The sequence below is a fragment of the Haliotis rubra genome, unplaced genomic scaffold (genome assembly GCF_003918875.1).
Source record: "Haliotis rubra isolate DU_JTF1 unplaced genomic scaffold, ASM391887v1 Scf2351, whole genome shotgun sequence".
In the NCBI taxonomy this organism is placed as follows: Eukaryota; Metazoa; Mollusca; class Gastropoda; order Lepetellida; family Haliotidae; genus Haliotis; species Haliotis rubra.
Window position 1 is genome coordinate 11,869 of NW_025766394.1, and position 20,790 is coordinate 32,658.

General features: G+C 37.3%; 1 protein-coding gene and 1 long non-coding RNA gene across 2 annotated transcripts; both read left to right on the forward strand.

Annotated features, from left to right (window-relative positions):
• The first annotated feature begins 3,267 nt into the window (after nucleotides 1–3,267).
• On the forward strand, nucleotides 3,268–12,009 carry LOC124278362. The gene is made up of 3 exons (XR_006899070.1): nucleotides 3,268–3,485; nucleotides 4,071–4,074; nucleotides 11,998–12,009. It is a non-coding gene; the product is annotated as an uncharacterized LOC124278362 (long non-coding RNA).
• A 5,014-nt stretch (nucleotides 12,010–17,023) lies between these two features.
• Nucleotides 17,024–19,582, forward strand: LOC124278361. Its single transcript, XM_046714085.1, has 4 exons — nucleotides 17,024–17,144; nucleotides 17,305–17,500; nucleotides 17,885–18,046; nucleotides 18,387–19,582. Exons 1-4 carry the CDS (start codon nucleotides 17,031–17,033, stop codon nucleotides 19,244–19,246), a joined length of 1,332 nt encoding a protein of 443 aa, XP_046570041.1. The 5' UTR covers nucleotides 17,024–17,030; the 3' UTR covers nucleotides 19,247–19,582.
• The last annotated feature ends 1,208 nt before the right edge of the window (nucleotides 19,583–20,790 follow it).

Below are 20,790 nucleotides of genomic sequence, written 5' to 3' on the forward strand. Positions count from 1 at the left end.
TAATAGCAGTTGGAACTGTTCCAGCATCTGCGACTTCATCGCCTCCATCATCAGGGCCATCTTCCTGTCCAGGGCCTGATCTACTGCCCTGGCCACGACGTCTTCTAGAGAGGATCCTTCCCGAACCAAGTTCACTTTCATAACTTGATACTCCTCCTCTCTGATGAGTACAGTGTCCCCAAGCTTCAGAGGGACTTGAGGGCTCGTGAACTCCACGAGGTGCAGCTGATGAATAGAATCAAGCACCTGGAGAACCCGCACCTTCCCATAGCAAGGGGACAACTCCTCCTCAACCGACTCCGTTTTTGTTTCCTCCGGGAGCCCAATTATTCCAATTGATCGCTTGGGGTCAATTTTCATTGACAACATAGTGTCCAAGAGCTCAGAGTTCGTGAGCGAGGACATGTTGACAAAAAATCGGAGATGAGGTTGAGATACTGAGAATTCTTAGTTGACTAAGGCAACTAAGGGTAGGAGTATAGATACAAAATTATGCCTTATGTGCCAATGAGTGTATATCTTTGACCGTTGAGGAGTACTATGAACGCTTGCGACACTTTGCCCCACGTTGGGCGCCAATGTAAGACTTGGGTAATTGCTGTTATTGCGTAACAATTACGTCTCACGGGAAAAGGGATGGGCAAGTGTGTCTATTGCGCGAAGTGCTCCAGTCAAAGATGACACAACACAAAAAGACAGTAATAATATGTATTAAAATAAAAGGTCTTGGTTACAGAGTTGCAAGTTCCGACTGCACAGTCCAGGTGAAACCTAAAAAACAAGCTGGCTTGTTGTCACCTCGACAGTGCAGGCAGAAAGAGCCATTGTACAGATACAATAATGAAAATTAATAATAATCCGACTGATATGTAGGATGTGACGACAATACTTAATAGGGGCAACAATATTATTAAAGGACAAATAAATACAATATTGGTACAAAAGTATATGTGCATATATGATGAGCACACAATCCCAAAGAGTATTTACATAAATACCTTTAATTACATAACCCAAAAGAATCGTCACACCCTCCTATCAGAGGATTTACATAGGGCCCCACCTGAGGTGAGGTGAAAGTCACATTAACTTTAAGGGCCAATGGGAAGTATAAAAATATATATATATACACAAAGTGGGGCAATATCTATACCCAACACATTTGGAATATATGATACAGAAAACCGGTTGATTGATATACACAATAGTTACGACAGGACACCTGGCCTGTACGACACATGTGGCTAAGGGAAATGGGGTATGACTGCCTGTTGGATGATCATACTAGTCAATATGAGGCTAGCTCCAACAGAATGTCGATACACCCAGTAGGTACACCACTTGGGGCTACCCAGGATAAACACCTAATTGTAGTAAGTAAATTGACAGTATGTAATAAACGGATATTACATAAATTATATTACTACGATATGTAGGTATATTATTGGCCATATAATATAATACATTATATTATTATTGAATAAACTGTGACTTCACTTTCACATCAAGTGGGGGAACATACTAAAATATGATTGATATAGTGGCATGGTACCGGTAGTCAATGCTATGTTAAGATAACCATGAAGCAGACGACGGACCCTAGTTTTGTTTACATCCGGTGCAGCCATTTTGTAATGGAGCCGGACGGGAGCCGGAGAATGCCGAGGAGAGCCGAAGACAGCCCAGGCTGTGTGCTGCTCAGTGGAGAGGTCAGCACTGGTCAGTGAGCATGACCGCCACTAATTGGTTCCAGCTGACACCGTGATACTCCAACTGAGCACATGGTTTGGAAACCGGGACAGTGATACAGAGACTTTTAATTTAGATTAAAATGGCAAAAAGAGTTCTGTTGTTAGCAGCAACAAGTTGTAAATAAATGGAATTTTGAATTTAGCAATGAGCTAGAGACAATTTTGACTGGCAGGTCAAATAAGCAAATTAATGCTAAACACACAAAGTACCTTTACTAAAATGAATTTCTAGATGAAAATATATTACAATGAGTACATGTCATTTATTCTTGCCATCGAGTGCACGTTTGACAGTCACAGATGAGTGACCTTTCGCCAGTTTGGCACAGCAAGAATAATTGATGACAGTGACCCAACACTTGTTTTAATTAGTAATTTATCAAATTAAATAATACATTAATTTAAAAGCCGCAGATAATTACTTATCCTGCTAACAACATAACTATGCATAGGAATTTAATACAGAAGACCCAGTTGCCATATGGAAGCAAACTGGGGTTCTTACCTAAAAACAAGCTGGCTTGTTGTCACCTCGACAGTGCAGGCAGAAAGAGGAAGATTTCAGGCTTTGGGGTCCCACGCCCTCTTGCCCCTGTCATGTGACAACATAGCCCCTGGGATTGGCTAAAAACTGTTGCTATGGAAACCATGGCACCAGTGCCTTGAGCCCCAGAACCCTATCAGATAACTGGTAAAGGGCAGGATATTGGGTTACTTGTGCAAAAGACTAGGACAAAATATCCAGCCTTTACACAACCAAAATGATTATGTTGATATTTACATCTTTGAGGAACTATTCCCTGTTTCCAAAGAGGTACCAACTAGATGAAGATGAAGCTGATTAATCAACGTAAGCGAACCATTCTGATTACTACACCATTACGAGTAACGTTTTCCGTTTTCCGTTTTCAGAATGTATATAGTTTTCATAGTCACGATATGGCTGAATTGCTGCCGATGTGACCCACTCACTCACTCACTTATTCACCTCAGCCAACCAACCATCCGTGTCATACTGATTGTATAAACTTTTCAACGTCAAATATACTACCCATCAAAAGTTTAGGACTCACTAGTGTAAATATAGCCACATACTTCAGTCAACTGTTCAAAACTAGATTTTGCAAAATATTCCACACTTTATAGGTACTGTTTACACATGAAGTGATGTACTGTAAAACAAATTCGTAACGTTGAAAAGATTATTGTCATGAGTTCAATAAATTATGAAACTCAGTGGCGAATTATTAATTATTCTTTACACCAAAACGCAGCAGTGCACATGCACGATATTTTCACAGGCTTTAAAGCAATGTGATGCATGATCATCGTGCAGTTCATCTGCATAATGGGAGAAAAAAAGAAAACCAAGGGAACTGAAAGGCATGCTATGTAGTTTCAGAGTGGAAAATTAATTAAACGTTGTTTCATTTTTAAATGTAACAGTAGTGTAAATTGGTCTGGAGAGAGATTTCTTCAATACAGTTATTACTTCACGCACAAGAGAATACTTACTCCACACCTGCACTTCAGCAAAGTCTAATATAACACCACCTCCATCATTATCAGTCTCTGTGTAGACAGTCAGGTAGCCAGGTCCCAGAACAGTTCACATTCAGTACATCAGGGATGTCTGTACCGTCAGGACGCCCTGTTACAGTGTGGCATAGATTTCCTTCTGTGGGTTCAGATGAAATTGTCCTTGATGTGTACAGGTGCACACCATTACGTCTAGTAATGTCTGGAAACAAGAAGAGATACATTAGACTAAGTACAGGGCGTCTCAAGCAATGGAATACAACCGTGAAAACCAGAACTGAATGACATCAACAAACCATTGCGTCTAACTATGGCATACAGTTAGGTCACATTGTACATGTCCGACTTTTATGTGTATCCCTTGAGTATCTATAACCATTGTTGAACACCGTGGTGGTCTTTTCGTTGTGGGTTTTGTGAACATCCTTTGAATTTGTTCTATGGCATTCTCCGGTTCTTTGAGACATATTATCCAGCTATACAGTTTCCACCAGTGAAGATGTTAAATGTCACACCACAAATGTACGACGGTAGTTAAGAATGGGTGGCTTCATGTTTTAAGTACAGCTCCACGTAAGAATCATGCAAAATCGAGAATACTGGACAAGTCAAAATCCAGAATTTGGTTTAAAATTTCAGAATGTGATGACACCACTATATTAAACATCGTTGTGGATTTTTTTCTAAAATATGTGCGCTAATTGTCGCGATACGCTAATATTTCCCAAAGATCAATGGTAGGTAGACGAGCAACGATCTCCATTGGTTTGCATAGTACAGTACTGTTACTTTGAAACCAGATTTTGAATAACAGCAAATGTGTGGCATATAACAAAATATATGTACATATAAAGAAGCTGTAATCTAACCTTTTCCGTCATAAAAAGTACGTAAAGTTCTAATTTGTGATGAAAATGTTAATCTAAACGTGAGCGACAATTCACCATTCAGTTGTCGTTCTTGGCAACTTATGTTCCTCATTACCGCTAGATGGCGTGTTGTTGCTAGGGTGTTGCTAGAGAAGCCACCCCGCGAAAATGGCGGATGCGGAAGCGAATTGTCTGCTCCGCTGCAGTGTTGGCCTGACAGCAGATGGTACTTGCGGAGTATATAGAGCATATCCCAAAGAAAAGGTTTAGAAACCCTGGGATCATGCTGTCGGGATATTTCTTCGCATCTGCGGGAGGTGAATCTATGTGGTGGTCGGCAGACGACAAGAGCCCCGCAGCAGACAGCGAGGGAGTTTGATTTCCTACCGAATCGGCCTTTTCGGGTATGTTTGTAGAAATCACACTGGTAAGTCATTTATGATGAGAAATAAAATGAAAAATAAGCATTGCATATATTTATATCGACAGATCTACACTATCCGAAATTGTGTATCGCTCTATGATGTCTTGTCTAACAGTTGCACCAACAGGGATCCATGCTGCGATTGAATCAGATATGGTCGCATTTACGAGTAAAATTTGTAAAATGCAACCGAATATTTCAAAACACTGAGCATCAGGCGAACTTAAATGAAAATGCAGATGTTACTGTAGTTTTGTGATATTGTTATCAGTCAAATGTCGTATTTTGTCCAAATTGTAAGCACTTGATGGCTGTTCCGTTCACCTCCTTTTAGCATAGTTACGAGAAATATCAGTGTGTTTCCTTACATTTTGTGCTTATGAATTTTGGGGGCAGCAATTTTGTGTGAAGAAATATTAATATATTATGATTTAAAATTATGGGAGGGCATTGATTTTGTATATGACATGCAAGTGCGGGTTGGGGTGTCACTTACTTTGTACATAAACTTTAGGGGGGTCATTCATTGTACATGCTTCTCCATAAAGATCATCATTACCCCTGCTGACCATATGTTATGAACAGTCCCTAAGATCACTATTTTACCTCATTTTTAGAATACATAAACCTGTTAAATCTGTAGTACAAGTTATGTTGATTAAAGCCAAAATCTAACAAACAATTTTCAGTAGACTATAATATTGGTTACGTGAGTTACCTGTGAACAACCCTTGTTGCATATGAGGGAGTAAAATAAAGTTTTGTCTTCTTTGAGTGGCATTTTAGAAGTTGCATACATGGGCATGCAACAACCAACCGATTTTATGGATAACAATTTCTTTATTGCATGTATGCAACGTTTCGATATGGGTTCTTGTATCACTGTCAAGCAAGAATGCGAGAACTTATTAATAAAAACATTTTGGCTAGTGAAATTTAGAGTTTTATTAGATAATAACAATTAGGTAAATAAAATACTGAATTTTAAGCTGAATATATAAAAAACATGTTTATTGGCTTAGCTAGTTTTAAGTGTACATGAAGTTATCATGATTGAAAATTGAAACATAATTTGTTTCAACTGTTTAATAATTAAAGAAAAGAGTATTTTGTATCGTACACTTGAATGATAGGTATGCATAGTTGTGTAATATCATGTTACAAGTAGTATTTCTTTACTTCTTACAGGTACGATCCTTCAATGACAGTCTGTCCATATCATCGCTACAGACTTGGCATTCATTGGAGACCATCCAGGATATGTGTTTTCCCTCTCCATCAAGGGTCACAGCTGCCGTATAAAGGGGTGTTCGTCGACATGAGTGAGACCCAAATGAACAAGATTCGAGTCCTTGTGCCTGCAGGTTCTGGTAAATAAATATGTTACTTATTCTTTTGGGTGTTTTTAAGCATGAGCTTTCACCATGGCACATAGTATTGCTATTATGGCTGGGAGAAATCTTGCATGGTAAAACTTGCAAGCATCAACTGGAAATGGTGATAGTCTGGTTGTTTTCATTGCTATTAGTGGCAGCCTAAAGAGACAGCTGGCAGTTCCGGCAATTGCTGATTGCATGAATAATTGACCGCGCGATGTAGTCTAAACTGTCAATTCCGCAAAATTTGCACCAAGCGAAAAAAAAGTATGTTTACAGTAACAGTTCACAACTGCAGATAAATTGCAGAGCCTAGAAGGAATCTAACCTGGAACCTTTTGCTCCAAAGCGAAACCACATCGCTCCTACTTTTAAATTCATTTTCCTTTAAATGCTTTGAAGCTGAATTCTCATCTATTTGAAAATCAAGATAATGTTGTCATACGTTTATTTTGTCACATTATGATATTTATTAGGGAATTCTCTTTCCATGAGTTTGAATTCTTAAAGTATAACTGCTGGTTTATTCGACTAAAAAGAGTAAAATCATTTGAAGTAAATGTTATTTTAATCTTACTTGATATTTTCAGGAATCTGTGTGAAGTGTTACAATGTTTTCAACAGTACCTACTAAGGAGGTTAACCAGTCGTCAAGTCTTAATCAAATGCTCAACTCTTTGGGAGTGAGGAGTGAGTTTAGTTTTACGCCGCACTCAGCAATATTCCAGCTATATGGCGGCGGTCTGTAAATAATCGAGTCTGGACCAGACAATCCAGTGATCAACAGCATGAGCATCGATCTGCGCAATTGGGAACCGATGACATGTGTCAACCAAGTCAACGAAACTGACCACCCGATCCCGTTAGTCGCCTCTTACGACAAGCATAGTCGCCTTTTATGGCAAGCACATGGGTTGCTGAAGACCTATTCTACCCCGGATATTCACGGGTCAAACTCTTTAATAAATATTTTCAAATTTTTTAGTGAAAAATACATATTGAACCATGTCAAACATAATATCATAACAAATATTAATGTATGACCAGGAGTATTTAAAACTGAGATATGGTTAATCATAATGGCTATTTAGAAGTTACTAGTATATATTTATTATAATCCCACTTTTAAATGATTTTAGGGCCAATCTTCACAACAAATTACAGATAAAGAGAGAAGATGTGTCTACATCAAGATCAAAAGCATCAGTCAACTTCATCTCCTACATACATGTATTAGTGAATATTTGTTATGTTTTAAACCTAGAACTCCCTCTCCATGCTTATTCATGTACATATTACATACATACAATGTGAAGAAGTTAAATTACAAAATTAAGGGAAAATTATGGATTTTTACAACACACATTCTTTAATTTAGAACTAAATATATTTTCCAGAAAGAGAGTACCAACAGCCATCTACGTGCGAGTGTACTCAGAGAAGTGCAGAATAGCCCTGAATGTGATGTAAGTACAATTGGAGTATAAATGTAGTGTCACATATGCCTTGGTGGTGCTATGGAATTCATAATTATATCAATTCTGCTTTATTAACAGCTATCTGATGAATACTTGCTCGTATCATAAGCAGACCGATTTCGTCCAGTGTTTGATGTCTGATCCCAGTGAAATTTAAACTACCTAATACTGTAATGTGCATTTATTTTCCATCGACATTATACATATAATGTGTTTCTCAAACTTTTGAACATCTTTCTTTATCTTTATTCATACTGAAGGCCACGGGCCCATGGTATACAGGAACATAGTACACAATATCATAGAAAAGAATAAAAAATAGTCAAATCACAATATGCCATATCTCATCAAAATGTATCACATCATATAACATCGCATTACACATACTTTGTCGTATCACATCATATCAAAACACCCCAAATTACATCATGTCATATCATACCATGTATCATATCATATCATATCATATCATATCGCACCACATCATACCATATCGTAACAAATAACAATATGAGTACATACATTCTATGGATTATTATGTTTATTTCTTAGAGACAATGCTTGATAGATAAAGGTTGATAACTTACGGATAAGAACATTGTCATCAGTACTCATTAACAAAGAAAATTTCACCCTATCGGGATATACAGAATAATATCTTGGGACATTTTTTTTTCTTAACTCACAATATAATGGGCAAATTAAGAGGAAGTGATATTCATCTTCTACACAATTAAGATCACAAAATGTACAAATTCTATTTTCCCTCTCTATTTTATGATATCTCCCTGTTTCGATTGCCAAGTCATGTGAGGAACACCTAAACCGAGCAAAAGCCTTTCGAAATTTCTTGATATTTAGTGACAGCAGATAATTCTCTCTGTATATATGGGATTGAAACATTCTATAATAGAAACATTTATTTTGACAAATGACAGTGCTCCTACCCATTCTTGTGTATATATATCTTTGAGCCTTTGAGTAACATTATTCACAAAATTTGTATGAAAGTCAACATTTTACCTTTGCCATACCTCCCAAAACCTATTGTATTTAACAGTTCTCGAATCTTAGTCACCCAGTTAGTCTTCCCGTTGTTATCGTACATTAACATCATATCATAACACTGTCTAGAAGGTATCTATCAGATGACATATATAACAGACGTATCCAATATTTTATTATTCTAACTTTAGCAAAATGTGTATGGGAAATCTTCCACAATCTCCATATACCATGGCATTAGGTGTAATTTACTTTCACTCCTAAAAATATCTTGCAAGTATATAAATGTATTTTCTCAATTACGTCAAAATTATTGAAACCCCATACCTCTGAACCATACAATAGAATAGGAAGGATTTTGTATCAAATATTTTGAAAAAGAATGATAATCAATATCTACGAGTTGTGAATACTTTTGAGAACCGCAATAAGTACCTTTTGGCTAGTGTGGAACAATATTTAGCATGTGCTGAAAAGCCAAGACGATTAGTGAAGTAGACTCCAAGGTATTTATATGATTGAGTGACTTGGAGCTGGCTCTCCTTTATAATACCATTTTTCCGTTTTAGATAGGTTGCCCCGTTTTTGAAAACGACTATTCTAGATTTTCTCAAAATTAACAGTTAATCCTGCCTCATTGCAATGTATATGCCTTTGTAATCCAACAACAGTAGTCATAAACAGAATCATATCATCGGCAAACAACAATAAAACAATTGTGTCAAATAGGGATGTAACTGGATACCATGAGTACCATTTTGTTGTATTATTGAAGCAAATTCATTAATGAACATTGAGAACAGAAATGGACTCAGAATACAGCCTTGTCTAGCTCCAACATTGCAATTGAAGGTATCTGATATTTCATGATTATTTCTGATGCAAACTTTCACATTATCATATATCTTCTGTAGCAATCTATTCATCTTAGGGCTAATACCATGTTTTGCATTACCCCCAAAGTTTTTCTCTGTATTGAATCAAACGCTTTCTTAAAATCGACAAACAAAGCATACATTTTCTTTCCCTTTGTATTGAGACACTTCTGAACAATTGAATTATGTATAAATATATTATCTACAGTACTGTATCCTGCCCTAAAGCCGGCTTAGGATTCATCTATTTTATCAAAAGTATTTGCTTTAAAAAAGTCAATCTCTTGTTGATGATATAGACAAAAACCTTTCCCAATATACTTAACAGATTTATACCTCTATAATTATCAACATTATTAATGTTCCCGCTCTTATGAATTGGGATAATAATTCCAATAGTCCAAGTCGATGGAAAATTACCGCTCTCTAAAATAACATTAAAAAATCAACTCCAAGTAAGGTAATAAGATATCTTCAGAATATTTAATAAATTCAGGTAATATATCATCAACACCCGCTGCTTTGTTTACCTTTAAGTGTCTTATACTATCTATAATTTCTTGTCTGGTAATAGGTGGATCTAGAATATCGTTAGTCAATAGGTCAAAGTCAGTTGGTGTGCATGTACGTACATTAGTACTCGTTGCCAGCACTTACATCCTCTGTCACATCATTGCTAGTTGATGTAAACAATTGTTTGAAATGTTCAAACCACTCACGGGTACTGATATCATGTGTAGTAGACTGTTTTACCATTCAAGCCTTGAAGGATTGACCAAAACTCTTTGGAATTGATATGGTTTTCTAGTTTTATCTGTTTTGTTTATAGTACTCTGTTCTTTTCTGCTTACACTTAGCGTTATATAGGTTTCTAACTAAAATGGTACTCATCTAAGTGCTGTTTGTCTTTATAAATTCTGAACTGATTAAATTTCCGGCAGCGCTCGGCTTTCAAACGCCTACATTCACTATCAAACCATGGGCTGTTCCTGCTATAATAACTGTGTGTCGATTTTCGTTTCATACCCATAGCAGCAGAGCACAAAGCATCTGCAATATATTCTATACTCTGATTGATATCACTAAAGGCTGTATCTAAAGCATTTATCGAGTAAGTCCTGCACACTATCTGAGAACATATTTTTGTCTAAACTCATCCGATATTTCTTCATTCCAAAACAAACTTATAACTATGATTCAAATCTTCTTTATTACATCATATTCCCGCTTGTGTGTTGTAAACCAATTTCATCGTGACTGGGAGGTGCGTGGACTCTGTGCGAGATTGTATATTGAAGTCAGTACAAGACGAGAACAGACATGATGATGCAATAATATAATCAATTACGCTGGCCCCCATTGACCCAAGAAATGTAAAATCTCAATATTTTTGTCTGCTCCGCATCTCCCATTCATGATATGGATATTCAAAACAGCACATAATTCTACCAAAGCTCGTCCAAAATGAATTAACAGTCTTGTCGACGGAGAATCTTGCGAGGTTAAATTGATCTACTAGAAATTTCCAATTTGACGTGTCTGTTTCTATATATTCAAGTATATCATCCTCAATAAAGTCGGGTCATTTCCTGTTCTCGCATTGAAATCTCCGCCACAACAAAACAGATGCATCTGGATGATCCGACAATATATCTACTAGATTTTCCTGTAACAACTGAATCCCGTTTTACAATGTACGTTTGTCTTTTCATACCAGGTTGACCCTCAGGGTGTACATATACACAGGAATACAACAGATCTTTATCGTTACCTAATGTCTTATCAAATAAAATGTTAACTGCATTTTCAGTAATTTTGCACCATTTGATATATTGTCTAAGACATTTTCTAACTAGCACAACTATGCCACCTGATAATCTGCCGCGGTGAGATAAGCTTATCTGCAGGTTTCATGAACGTGACATAGTCATCAAATATATTATCAACATCACAATCATTAATCCACGTTTCGGTAAGTCCGATAATCTCAAATGTTTTGATATACATAAGGAACTCATTATCGGATAATTTAGATGAAAAGCCAGACACACATTCCAAAATAGGAATGATTGATGATAAAACTGATCAGGTGATGCGGTTGACTGAGCGGAGGGTGAGTGATGCGCCGTACAATCACTGGGTGGATCAGTGTCAGCAGTTAGACCCTGGCCACACCCTATTGGTACCGACCACGTCTAGAGTGAGACCTGAGGTTTCTTAAGATACCACCCCCAGCCTGTGGTCCGGTGGGTAGCGCCTCATCGCTCTCACCTCCTGCACCCTGGGCACTCTCCAACTCACCCTAGGCTGACTCAGCAGTTTATTACCCTTGTAATAGTACCTGTTATCAGGGTCACTCTGTTTCAGTCTATCAAGCTCCTGTTTCTGGAAAAGGTTAGGTCGTTAGCAATACCAATGTTCATGTCTCTGAGGACATCACGCAGTTTGACTGACCTCCACTTGTCCTCCCAGTGACACGCGCACGATCATAGGTGGTGGCGCGTGGTCGCAATGCCAAAGCTCAGGTCACAAATCGGTGAAGTTAAGCAGCGTCGAGCTCGGAGGAGAGTCCTTGGATGGGTGACCGTGTTTGGCAGCTTGACTCCTGAGAGTTTCTAGGACTTGAGTCCTGCCCCCACAACGAAGCACATGTGACACATGTGGTCTCACCTTAGGCAAGTGAGTTTGTTCACAATTGTCTCTGTTCACCCAGCAGGAAAATGGGTACCCGGTGGAAAAGTCATATGACTATAACCTTCTAGCGCCCTAACAGGCAGCTTGGGTTATCCGGGGGTAATAATGGCCTTGATTGTTGGCGCTATGAGCATACCTAGTGTGGAGTTTGGCGCTATATAAATGGACACATTATTATTATTATTATAGGTCTTGTCTTATTTGAGCTCTTACCTAAACGATGTGCTCTCTCTATGTCACGTGCATCAAGTGGGGACATATCTTTATCTTTATACATATGCATTAACCATGTTCTGAACTGGTGCCTTGTAATATTTTGTGAGATTGTGAAATTAATATTTTAATGTATTTTTTCCATGGTTACAAGTTGGACTTAGAACATGATTCCATAAATGAATTCCATTCTCATTGAAAGATATATCCTATGATTTATGTTGAACCACCACTGCGATATATGTCATCCTATGGTGACTCTTGTTTTATCAAACAAATAATATTGTAATATGAATATGTAAGACTTACATTATTTAATCCCGAATAACACCTGTTAATTTACATGTAACTATGCATGTATATCTTTTTCAGAGTACTTACAGTCAAGACTCTCAACCATCACAAATCTCAAATTGGAGTTACGACAAGGATTTGAGTTTGAATGATGTGAATCATACCCTAGAAACATTGACAAGAGGATCATCCAGCCCAATACGAGCATGCCTACAAAGAGATATTTCTTCAGTAACGAAAGCACAGTAAATTATTACAAAGAAAAGCAAATGAGGCTGTTGATGCTGTCTTTAGATATGATTGCACCAGGACAATCCAGTCGACTGAAAAAAAATGATCACAGAAGATCCTCCTGATAGAACCTCTTCAGCTGACCATGACACCTTGATAGACCTATATCATCAGAAACCACAGACAATAATTTGAGAGCCCAAATATTGGCCACTGTATCCAATGATTTAAAACAATCTGATCTCATGAAGAAAATTCCAGGTTTAACCATCTACAAAATTGACCAAGCAAGGTTGATGTCAAAATCTCAAAACGGAATATCTTTCCCCAACAAGTCCAAACGACGACGTCATCGAATGGACAAAGGTAAATTGCAAACATGCATTGGATTTCTTTTTCGATCCTTTTTTCATGCAAGTTGTATCTTTTGGGACAAGAAACATAGAGTTGGACTCAGGCGAAAACATTACCATTCCTGATGTTGTTAGAACCTCATGTCATTCTCAAATAGTCAAGATGTATGAAACCTTGTGTGAGGAAACTCACTTTACACCACTTTGCCAATCCACCCTTATTCACATTTTGCAAGCCTGTGCTGCATCTAAAAGGAAGAATCTCCATGGTTTAGACAACACTGCTGCTGAAAGAGAAGAGGGGTATAAAGCACTTCAAGATCTAGCGTGCAGACTGCACAGGTGTGGAATTATATCAGGAGATGCTTTCAAAGATATAAAAGGTCAACTTTCATCAAGTCGTATCTACATGAAAACTGATTACAAGATTCATGTTCAGGATTCAGATATGTGTTCAGACCATTGTATTACTTGCGGACTCCAGTGATCCTAATGTATCCAATGATTTAAAACAATCTGATCTCATGAAGAAAATTCCAGGTTTAACCATCTACAAAATTGACCAAGCAAGGTTGATGTCAAAATCTCAAAACGGAATATCTTTCCCCAACAAGTCCAAACGACGACGTCATCGAATGGACAAAGGTAAAATTGCAACATGCATTGGATTTCTTTTTCGATCCTTGTTTCATGCAAGTTGTATCTTTTGGGACAAGAAACATAGAGTTGGACTCAGGCGAAAACATTACCATTCCTGATGTTGTTAGAACCTCATGTCATTCTCAAATAGTCAAGATGTATGAAACCTTGTGTGAGGAAACTCACTTTACACCACTTTGCCAATCCACCCTTATTCACATTTTGCAAGCCTGTGCTGCATCTAAAAGGAAGAATCTCCATGGTTTAGACAACACTGCTGCTGAAAGAGAAGAGGGGTATAAAGCACTTCAAGATCTAGCGTGCAGACTGCACAGGTGTGGAATTATATCAGGAGATGCTTTCAAAGATATAAAGGTCAACTTTCATCAAGTCGTATCTACATGAAAACTGATTACAAGATTCATGTTCAGGATTCAGATATGTGTTCAGACCATTGTATTGTATTACTTGCGGACTCAGTGATCCTAATGTATCCAATGATTTAAAACAATCTGATCCTCATGAAGAAAATTCAGGTTTAACCATCTACAAAATTGACCCAAGCAAGGTTGATGTCAAAATCTCAAAACGGAATATCTTTCCCCAACAAGTCCAAACGACGACGTCATCGAATGGACAAAGGTAAATTGCAACATGCACTGGATTTCTTTTTTCGATCCTTGTTTCATGCAAGTTGTATCTTTGGGACAAGAAACATAGAGTTGGACTCAGGCGAAAACATTACCATTCCTGATGTTGTTAGAACCTCATGTCATTCTCAAATAGTCAAGATGTATGAAACCTTGTGTGTGAGGAAACTCACTTTACACCACTTTGCCAATCCACCCTTATTCACATTTTGCAAGCCTGTGCTGCATCTAAAGGAAGAATCTCCATGGTTTAGACAACACTGCTGCTGAAAGAGAAGAGGGGTATAAAGCACTTCAAGATCTAGCGTGCAGACTGCACAGGTGTGGAATTATATCAGGAGATGCTTTCAAAGATATAAAAGGTCAACTTTCATCAAGTCGTATCTACATGAAAACTGATTACAAGATTCATGTTCAGGATTCAGATATGTGTTCAGACCATTGTATTACTTGCGGACTCAGTGATCCTAATGTATCCAATGATTTAAAACAATCTGATCTCATGAAGAAAATTCAGGTTTAACCATCTACAAAATTGACCAAGCAAGGTTGATGTCAAAATCTCAAAACGGAATATCTTTCCCCAACAAGTCCAAACGACGACGTCATCGAATGGACAAAGGTAAATTGCAACATGCATTGGATTTCTTTTTCGATCCTTGTTTCATGCAAGTTGTATCTTTTTGGGACAAGAAACATAGAGTTGGACTCAGGCGAAAACATTACCATTCCTGATGTTTGTTAGAACCTCATGTCATTCTCAAATAGTCAAGATGTATGAAACCTTGTGTGAGGAAACTCACTTTACACCACTTTGCCAATCCACCCTTATTCACATTTTGCAAGCCTGTGCTGCATCTAAAAAGGAAGAATCTCCATGGTTTAGACAACACTGCTGCTGAAAGAGAAGAGGGGTATAAAGCACTTCAAGATCTAGCGTGCAGACTGCACAGGTGTGGAATTATATCAGGAGATGCTTTCAAAGATATAAAAGGTCAACTTTCATCAAGTCGTATCTACATGAAAACTGATTACAAGATTCATGTTCAGGATTCAGATATGTGTTCAGACCATTGTATTACTTGCGGACTCAGTGATCCTAATGTATCCAATGATTTAAAACAATCTGATCTCATGAAGAAAATTCTAGGTTTAACCATCTACAAAATTGACCAAGCAAGGTTGATGTCAAAATCTCAAAACGGAATATCTTTCCCCAACAAGTCCAAACGACGACGTCATCGAATGGAGAAAGGTAAATTGCAACATGCATTGGATTTCTTTTTCGATCCTTGTTTCATGCAAGTTGTATCTTTTGGGACAAGAAACATAGAGTTGGACTCAAGCGAAAACATTACCATTCCTGATGTTGTTAGAACCTCATGTCATTCTCAAATAGTCAAGATGTATGAAACCTTGTGTGAAACTCACTTTACACCACTTTGCCAATCCACCCTTATTCACATTTTGCAAGCCTGTGCTGCATCTAAAAGGAAGAATCTCCATGGTTTTAGACAACACTGCTGCTGAAGAGAAGAGGGGTATAAAAGCACTTCAAGATCTAGCGTGCAGACTGCACAGGTGTGGAATTATATCAGGAGATGCTTTCAAAGATATAAAAGGTCAACTTTCATCAAGTCGTATCTACATGAAAACTGATTACAAGATTCATGTTCAGGATTCAGATATGTGTTCAGACCATTGTATTACTTGCGGACTCAGTGATCCTAATGTATCCAATGATTTAAAACAATCTGATCTCATGAAGAAAATTCCAGGTTTAACCATCTACAAAATTGACCAAGCAAGGTTGATGTCAAAATCTCAAAACGGAATATCTTTCCCCAACAAGTCCAAATGACGACGTCATCGAATGGAAAAAGGTAAATTGCAACATGCATTGGATTTCTTTTTCGATCCTTGTTTCATGCAAGTTGTATCTTTTGGGACAAGAAACATAGAGTTGGACTCAGGCGAAAACATTACCATTCCTGATGTTGTTAGAACCTCATGTCATTCTCAAATAGTCAAGATGTATGAAACCTTGTGTGAGGAAACTCACTTTACACCACTTTGCCAATCCACCCTTTTTCACATTTTGCAAGCCTGTGCTGCATCTAAAAGGAAGAATCTCCATGGTTTAGACAACACTGCTGCTGAAAGAGAAGAGGGGTATAAAGCACTTCAAGATCTAGCGTGCAGACTGCACAGGTGTGGAGTTATATCAGGAGATGCTTTCAAAGATATAAAAGGTCAACTTTCATCAAGTCGTATCTACATGAAAACTGATTACAAGATTCATGTTCAGGATTCAGATATGTGTTCAGACCATTGTATTACTTGCGGACTCAGTGATCCTAATGACTCAGAATTGCAGAAATCCTGTGACCATTTGCATTCTCTGCAGTGTGACAGATGTCAGATTTTGGAAGATGTTGAATAAAAATTCTCAAACATTGTAGCAAGTATAGAAGAAGGAGAACTGCAGGAAGATTCAAAGGAAATCATTATCAGATTCATTACAGCAGATCAGAAATTGGAAGGCTCACATAATGCGATCAGTGAACCAGGATACATTTCGTATTAACTGTCGTCAAAATCTCAAACAAAACCAGGCATTCTTGTTCATGGATTGGGCAATGAAATTTCTACCCTTGAAGTTCAGAGAGAAGCAGACAGACTGGTTTGGGCAGCGTGGAAAGAACTGGCATGTCACTGTCTGCATTTACCGAGATGCACAGGATACAATCTGTGTGAGTATTGATATATATATCGATATCATATTTAAAATTAAAAGGTAAACAATTCTAAAATAAGTAAAATAATGTCTTTTTGAAAATGCAAACTATGAGAACGTATTGAAACTATGTCACATTTAAAGTTAGGATTAATGAAATCAACATTTCATTGTAGCACAGAACCTTTACCCATGTTTTTGATGGAGGCAAGCAAGACTGGTTTAGTGTCATCTCCATAATTGAAAATGTGTTCAACACCATAAAAGATCAACTCCCACAACTCACTGAAGTGTTCCTACGTTCTGACAATGCTGCTTGCTACCACTGTGGGCACATGTGGCTTTGTCTTCCAGAGGTTAGCAAACGCACTGGTAAGTGAAAAGTATTTTAAGAAGATAATGTACTTAAATTAATTAAAGTAGCAAATTTACCATTAATTTTCACGTCTAAAGATATTGCAGTAAATACTTTCTATACATATGACTATGCCAAACTGTTTTAATTCCGCAGCATTATGGATCACATTGTTACATTGTTTTCAATGGTAAAGTACGCTTTAACAATTGCTGTTATGTCATTACATTAAAGCAACCACCTTTGTTTCACATGTTCTGCGTGATAATTAGAATCTTGCATTCATGTCTGATATCCACACTAAATGAGTTAAGAGAATCTTGTGAGCTTATAAGCTATATATAATATAATTGTATATATACAACGTTGAAAATTTAGTTGATTTATTGTATTTTCAAAAGGTCTGAACGTGAAAACATACTGCTATTCGGAACCCCAGGCTGGTAAGTCATACTGTGATTCAAAAAATGCCCACATGAAGAGAAAGATGAGGACATGGGTTACCGAAGGCAATGACATTGTTACAGCAACAGACATGAAGTCAGCAATTGATGCAACAACAGGTACTGGAACAAACCCTTCATTTGTGTAGACTTTCTACAATGGATTGTTGTTTTGTAAATAAGCCTACGTGGAAACTGAAATATTGAATAATATGTTGGTTGGCATATTTTATTTTTCACATTAAGTTATTCTTGTTCAGAAAAAACACACTCAAATCACTCATCTTAAATGTAATTTTCAGTAGTGGTAAAATTCTGTAAAGTTTAAATGACTAAATACGTGGAATTGGTTTTAAAGTTTTTAAAGTAAAAGCTACAAGAAATGGTATGTTTTAGTACATACATTATTTTTTGTTTCAAAACTATAGATTATAGAATTGTATTTATTTTATCATTTTAGGTGTTACAGGATGTCAAGTTGCTGTAGTAACAATGGACACTGACAAACAAATTGTCAAGTCTCACAGACTGAAACAAATAAATTGTTTCAATGAAGTAGTATTCCAAGACAATGGAATACTTCTGAGAAAAGCCTATGCCATTGGAGATGGAAAATTCATTTCAAATGATGAATTGCTAAAAGCTGGGAATGGACTCCAAATGTCTCAACAATCAGGATGCAAGACACTTGAGGGTTTTACTTTACCCACAGTATGTGAAGGTAAAATCAGTCGTCCACAACCTACACAAACAGATCTTGATACAGTGTACTGTTGTCCAGAGCCGGGTTGTACCAACACCTTTCCCTGTTATAGGGATGCAGAAGATCACCTTGCTCTTGGCACCCACAACTGTCAACTTGTGAAGGAGTCAACGTATGACAACATAAAGCGACAGTGGGCCCGTCTCTGCAATGAAGTTGTCATTACCTACAAGGTCCGCACAACCACAGGTAGTTGCACATCACAAGCAGATGGATCAAGGCAAATGGGGTGGGCCTTGAGAAGTGCACGCAAGGGTGTTAGGTTTAACACTAAGGTGAAGGACTTTCTTCAAGCCAAGTTCATGGAAGGTGAAAGAAACAAAAAGAGTGATCCTTTGGAGGTGTCATACATCATGAAAACATTAAGAGATGATGAAGGGAACAAGATGTTCAGCCATTCCGAGTGGTTAAGACCCAATCAAATAACGTCATTCTTTTCAAGACTTTCGAACAAGAAAATCAAAAGGAAAACTGAAGCAATAGATGATGAGGATTTGTTTGTTGTACTGGATGCCATTGACAATGATGTTTTGCTGAATGAATTGTCAGAAAGTTAACCAGATAACTGTCAGGGCTATTGAATGTGATCAAATCTTATATGTTACACAGCACATCTTTCCGTGGTAAGGGAGCCTCAGAGTAAGTCTAACAACTCCATGTCAACCCTCGCTTTCACAAGTATGACATTACAGAGTTGAGTGTAGCAGCACTTCTCACGAGTATTAGCTGCCTCAAGCTATCTACCTTATTCGATTCAAATATTTATTTCATTACTTGGCTTTGACAATATATATTTCTTTAAGTCATTTCACAAAATGAGGTGACAAAGTCCTGTTGTTAAAGAACTATTACTGGGTGACAAATGTGCAAATACAGCGGAGGATATTTGTGAACTCTTGGGTGATTATTTTGTTGATCTAGCTAAGCCTCACTGCTCTTCATCATCTGACAACTTCAAAATATCAGTTGACAGAAAGTTTACACATAATATTAAGCCTGGAACACTTATCATGTGATGATAATGTTTTGTGTAAATGTATTGAAATAGACTATGTACAGGGGCACACCAATAATGTCAATAATAATGGTCCAGATTATGTTCACAACGAACATCTAATCTATGGCAATGATAGCATCATAAATGTAATAACTGCCCCTTTTATTCTATTGTAAAGTCAGTATATGTCCCTAGCACAATCAGAAAAGGCGTAGTTGTTCCAATATATAAAGGAAAAAAATCAAAACATGATCCTAAAAACTATAGAGGAATAACTGTAACATCTTGTATTGGAAAACTCTTTGAGAAAGTACTTCTCGCTAAATTAGAAACCCAGGTTGCAAGAGTATATACCAGCATTTCCAGACAAGCTCTGGTTGGCTTTAGAAAAGAACACGGTGCGACCACTTCAGTGTAGACTTTAAATAAAAGTTTATCCTACTATTTCTTCAGAGATTCAAAGGTATATACTGCTTTTATTGATAAGGAAAAGGCGCTCGACTGCATATGGCACAATGTACTCTTTTTAAAGTTATAAAGAAACAGGAACAAAAGGCAAAATGTGGCAGCTGCTATACCAAAGCTACACAGAAGTTCTGCTTTTGTTCAATATTGTGGCTTAAACTCAAATGAATATACCATGCATGGTGTCAGACAAGGAAGAGTCTTGTGCTTTTTTTTCTACTTTTTATCAATGACGTAATATGTTAATTTTGAACCTTAAGCAATGGTATTCACATATATACAAGGTATTGATATCCCCTGTATCTTATTGGCTGATGACACTACACTTGCTTCAACTTTTCCTAAAGGTCCACAGTCGCCATATAATAGTTCAAAGAGTGCTTGCATTATATCCGTAAATGTAAGACAGGTCATGATTATTATCCTTTCACATTTGGCGAAACAGATATTGCAATAAGTGGTAGTGTCAAATATGGAGGCAGCATGCTTTCCTCTGATTTATCCTTCAAATCTAGACTGCTCGCATATTGTCAAAACGCACGACAATCTGCAAACTCCCTTAGTAATCCACAGGGCTTAAACAATTTTATATATATGTGAGTGGCTATCTTGAAATAGTTATTAACTGTGTTAATGAAA